The sequence below is a fragment of the Sinohyriopsis cumingii genome, chromosome 13 (assembly GCF_028554795.1).
Source record: "Sinohyriopsis cumingii isolate HCF-2022 chromosome 13, ASM2855479v2, whole genome shotgun sequence".
NCBI classification, from domain to species: Eukaryota; Metazoa; Mollusca; class Bivalvia; order Unionida; family Unionidae; genus Sinohyriopsis; species Sinohyriopsis cumingii.
Window position 1 is genome coordinate 67,058,106 of NC_142973.1, and position 6,000 is coordinate 67,064,105.

At 35.7% G+C, this 6,000-nt stretch overlaps 1 protein-coding gene across 1 annotated transcript in view; it reads right to left on the reverse strand.

Annotated features, from left to right (window-relative positions):
* The window catches only part of LOC149785768 (syndetin-like), a 113,705-nt gene extending 108,137 nt beyond the window's left edge, over window positions 1-5,568 (reverse strand). Inside the window, exons 1-2 of the mRNA XM_089979670.1 lie at window positions 5,472-5,568; window positions 1,784-1,861 (exon numbers count right to left, since the gene is read on the reverse strand). Coding sequence (XP_089835796.1) covers window positions 1,784-1,861; window positions 5,472-5,513 — 120 coding nt within the window. The 5' untranslated portion in view covers window positions 5,514-5,568. The remainder of the gene's footprint in view (window positions 1-1,783; window positions 1,862-5,471) is intronic.
* Window positions 5,569-6,000: the final 432 nt, after the last annotated feature.

Genomic DNA, 6,000 nt, shown 5'->3' on the forward strand with positions numbered 1-6,000 from the left:
TCACTTGAAAGTTTTCTATTTTTAGTAATGGATGCCATATCTGATGGCAGACTGGCATCACTTCTACAAACCATCCAGGATTCTACATCAAATTCTGTTTAGCACTTTTGCTATTAAGTCATTTCAAAGGTCTTCTATTTTTTTAAATAGCATCCACATTTTATGGTAGATTAGCATCATCTGTACAAATTTAAAGTCCTTAATGCCTGGATGCTTTCTGACAAATTTGATTAAATTCTCTTGAGCAGATTTTAGAACAGTTGTTTAAAGTTTTTTTTCTATTTGTCATACATAGTACAATAAACTGAAACAAAGACCAAGCAACATTGATTACAATACCAGTTGGTGACATATACTTTAGTTTGGTTTACATTCATGTTTACAAAGGATTAAATCAAGTTCAGTGGTGTTTATCAGATTTTGCAATGTGGTTGTTCATGCTAGTGCTTAATGCATATTTTGCCAAAAAATTGTGATTGCTGGTAGCATTCTCCAGATGGCAAATAGTGTCTTTGCATATCTAACTTTATCCTCATTGCCTGATGATTCCGCGAACATAGATTTCAGTGGCGGCATATTTGTTGTTGTGCTTAATAAGCTTATATGAGATTGGGGTTCTGCAAGACATGTGATGTCATTTTTATCACTGTAACGGACTTTAAAATCAGCTTTACAGGAATTGCATAAAGCATACATGTATTTATGTCCCTTTGAACTTGACTACAACCAATGAAATTCCCTGTTTCCAACCATCATTGGATTTTGTGATATTTTAGTTTCTTGGATTTAGTATTTTGACACTGACATGCTTAGAAATCTCAACAAACTTTAAACACCAAAGTGAAACCAATCCAGTGCAATTTGAGCTATCGAGTAACCCATCCATAATCAATCAACATCTTTAATCCTCTCCAAATTACTTTTGATCATCAGATTGATGGACTGACTGACAAATGGACATCAGCAATCCATGATCCAGAATCACTTTGCAATCAGGTCATAAATGTTGTTAGGGTAAATAATTAAGTTCAAAAATAAGTTTTAAAATATTCATCACTTTATAAGTACAATTTGACTAATGTGTTGTAGATTGTGCCATACTCCATATTCTCTTTAACTTTCTTTCCCAGCATCAGCAAAGATATATTCAATATATAAGATCTATCTTATATAATTCAAAATCAATCTTGCTCATTCTTCAACCAAAAAATCTCAAATATTGAAACAAATGTTTACATTTTCAGAATAATGACTCTTAAAAACAGGAAAAGCTAAAAATTATACAGGAAAAAATATATTATTTCCAATAACTTCTGTGTTAGTCTTTTTAATGGACCACAATTTTTGCAGCTTTACCATATGGACCCAACAAAGAAAAATCCTTCTGTGGATACTTTCCCCAATCCATAAACAGCATCAGCATTATCGGATTTGGTTCTGATTCATGCACAGAAAGATTAAAGATAGTGCCTGGGCATAGTGCTACAAAGAGTAAAATGAAAGATTAAAGATAGTGCCTGGGCATAGTGCTACAAAGAGTAAAATGAAAGATTACAGATAGTGCCTGGGCATAGTGCTACAAAGAGTAAAATGAAAGATTAAAGATAGTGCCTGGCCATAGTGCTACAAAGAGTAAAATGAAAGATTAAAGATAGTGCCTGGGCATAGTGCTACAAAGAGTAAAATGAAAGATTAAAGATAGTGCCTGGGCATAGTGCTACAAAGAGTAAAATGAAAGAATAGGCATTGCAGTTTCAATCCATGTTCTTGTTTGCTTACTTACATTAAATTTGGTAAAAGAAGGCTCCCTCTGAAAGTCATCATGACTTATCTTTTCTTCAATTGGTGACTGTTGTGAGTCCTGCAATGAATGTGAGACAATTACATGTATGACATATCCTTGAAGTCTGTATCCTGACAACTGGGCAGACCCTGTATGTCTCTTATGTATCTATGTAAATGCTGCTCTGATTGGATGCATGCAAACACAGTCATTCGTGATATCCTAAGGTTTACCACTACACCATGCACCAAGCCTTAAGGTTGCACTCTACAGATATTTCATACTTGTGTCAGAGTGACAGGTGTAAGTTTAAGTTCTTGGAATCTGCCATATGAACAATGAAGAGACTGTTGGCATACCGTATCTCTGTTCTACTTTCATGTAATGTGGCTAAAATTTCTTTACATGATGGTGTTTTGGAAATCATGAATGATCTTAGCACACTGCTGATCAAAATGGCTGATCCCATGTGCTCAAAAAATCAGCCTGACAAAGTCCAAAGCACACAAACTTTAGCATTTATTTAAAATGAAGAAAAATAATTTTGTCAGCTTATGAAAGTGCAATGAATGAAGTAAAAAATATACAAAAAGTATTAAAAGTTATTGACTTCTTTTTTTTTTACAAATGACCTTTGACATCAGGAAGTGAAAAATGACCAACACAGCTAGCAGAATTTTGAAAGTTTCACATCTAAGATTAGGGCAAGCTGTATACTTTACAACCCAAATTACACCTATCAAGCATACACCAAACTAAAGGGAATTATAATTTCTTTTAACAACATCTATGATATGCAAGGTCTTTTTTCAACAGCCAGGATAACCAGTGCAGAAAACCTGGCAAATTGTTTTTCTTTAAAAAATCCAATCCTATTAAAAGTATCAAACTATAGAGCACAATCTAAACAGGTATGGAAAGCCAAGCAAAAGACAACAATATAACAAAACTGACAGATGTAACATTAATTTTGATGGAATTGAATTTCTATATTTAAAGTTCAACAATGAGAAAATGAATCTTTTCATAGCAAATAAAATGACAGAAATTCATTTTTACTCAGAACATTATTCATCTTTTATAAGAATACCTACTGGATGTAAATTTTACTGGAATAAATTTAGAAGGAATTCCTTATAAAATACCAGGATGATGGAAAGATCATAAATGTTTCATTCTATCTGTGAGAACAAGCTATGAATAATCTAATATCCTTTTGATATGGACCCCATGGATTAGATCCAAAAATCATTATCCTCTCAAGTATGGTTATTACATGGGCAAGCTACATAACAAGTCTGGTGATTTTCCACCCAACAGTTTATGAATAGAGGAAGTTACAGACAGTGAAAAAGTATCACAATATCCTGTACCACATACATGTATACTTTCTGCATATAAGTTCGATCCAACTGCAAACTGCATAGATCCAGATCTGGTTCAGTATAATATGCTGGCAGATGGTGGTCTATGCAGTTTGTCACAAGTAATCACTGTCTGCTCCCAGCTCATGCATTTTTGTCTGGGTAAATTTAGAAGTTGGCCTACTAGTCTTCTTGAGTGTAGTGTACATGACATCCATGTCTATGATGGCTCTAGCAACTGTCAAACTGATGATGGCATCCAAAGACAATTATTTGGGAGTCACCAGTGATAGCACCTCATCACAGAAAAGTCACACTGACTTGGTTACAAAGAAAGCTAATAATACCATAGCGCACCTTCATAGAAACCAGCCCACATGCCTCCAACAAGTAAAATCAATTTGTGACAAATCCTTTGTACGTCCACAGTTGGAGTCTGCACCAACCATTTGAGGCCCATCTACCAAATTAACCATTGCCAAACCTGAAGCAGTATAATGAAGGGTGGCTTGGTTTACTACTGGTGAATATCGACAAACCAGCATTGTCACCACCATACTCCAACATCTGGAATCAGAAGTCTGACAACAACAAGCAAAAACTGTTGTGATGTATCAGATTGTACACCAGTTAGCTGACATCCCAGCAGCACCATACCTCTATCAGACTGGAGCTTACACTTTTGCCATTCATGCAGATTTGCCATCCTCTTTACCAGAGTCAATGCGTACAAGGACTCCTTCTTCACATCAGAAATCTGCCTGTGTAGTCCTACAATGTAAGACATTCAACCTTGAGATTTATGTTTTGGGGATCAAGGTCTTACTGCCAAAATAACAGTGCTGTGTAGCATGTTCCAATGTCAGTTAACATAGGAATGATAATTCAAATTGTCAAGAATATCTCACACACTTTGCAGTCCATATTGATGCTTTTCTCCGAATTAAAGTCGTAATGTTTCAGTCAGACTTTACTTACTCTGATGTCCTTTTTCTAATAAATTCAAATACTCACACAAGCAAATTGATATGTTCTCAAGTTCCATTGACCTGGAATGTGATGGAAGCTGTGAATACCAGAATCAATTATTTTTTTGTTGTTGTTGTGGGGTTTAACGCCATTTTTCAGCACACGATAGGTATACATGGCAGCCAGTATTAATGGTGGAGGAAAAACCCGTGAAAACCCTGGAAAGAACCACTGACCCACAAGAAGCTACTGGCAAGCTTTCTCACATACCCACATCGGCCGAATCGGAGACTCAAACCCACACAGAAAGAGGTGAGATGGCAGTGATCTGTAATGAGAGCGGTTTAGACCACTCTGTCACTCAAGGCCCCCAAAATCAGTTAAAAGGATGATAAGAATTTGCATGAAACAAAGCTATCTGAACACTTTTTTTAACATTAATATATTTTTGTTTTGTTCAAGAAACAAACTTCAACTTAGTCTAATAGAAAAAAGATGTCAGAGTAAGCTAAATCTGACTTAAACATTATGACTTCAATTTGTAGAAAAGTGTTGATATGGGCTACAAAGCGTGTGAGATATTCCTAAAATTTTTACTTTTTGTTATGATGTTAGTCAACATCAAAACAATCTACACAAGTGCCATTAATTAGGCAGTAAGACCTCAACCCCAAAACTGATATATCAGGGTTGATGTCCTACAATATAAGACTACTGCCTGTGGAACTCCCTACCATACAACCTAGTCAATGCCAATTCCAATAATGCTTTGAGAGCAGCGGTTGGCACAACGATAACTTAGCTCCAGACCAGTGATGTTTTTAAACTGTTTCAGCTGCACTTGAACCTCCCACCACGTGTAGATAGTTCACATCATGCCATGCACGAGTATGTTCCACATAAACCCAGTACAGTATTGAAGAAGTCGCTAAGACCAATCAAGCGTTTAAGCTGGCAGTTACTTCCAATTTAAAACAACATTTCTGGCAATAAAAACATTCAAAGACTGTATCAACATACTGGGTTTCAAAGCAAAAATCACTGACAAACGCTAGTGCAATGTAATTTCGAGGCTGGATTAATGACAACACGTAATAAATTTTCTGGTGTGAAAACAAGTGCAGGAATACAGAGTTTGTCTTCGCTCTGAAGATATTATAAACTTTATTATTTTTACCCATTTTCGTATAATGCTTACGTCCGGTACATATGGTGCTTAAATCTATATACATAGCCCCTCCCACTGTTCTCAGTAAGAGTGACTGTGCTGTCGAACCTCAGAAAAATGTACCCAAAGAAGCCGTTGGCTTGAATGCCAAGCAATTTTAAACAACAACAGTTTGTAAAATATGCACCTGTTTGTGTATCAACGACTTAAGCTTCTTCTTGAGGTCCATGATACTGAAACAAAGTACTATTTTGTAACGCGACGATGAAAACTTGTCATTTTGTCGTCCATATTGAAAACGGTAACATTTACGCAGGATTTGCGAGTCTGTTCCCGGATTAGATTCAATGACTGGCGCTTAAGTAGTCTCTCTCTCTCTCTCTCTCTCTCTCACACACACACACACACACACACACACTTTACCGACATATCGGATAAAACAAGTAATTTAATCAAATCAAGATCTCCAATATACATATCTTTAAAAGCAGTGAAAAAATGAGCTGATTACACAGAGTACGATTTTTTCCACAAAATTTCTGTCTTTTGTGGCTGAGCAACCATAATTTTCACGCTTTCATTTCCTCCCCTAATGAAATGAGGTTTTGTAGAGAACGATATTTATTTAGATTTCTTGTAGTGTCCATATGATTACTGTACAACGTTTTTTGTTATATCGTCTCTTTAATTTCTTTCTTAATTTTTCAAATACATCT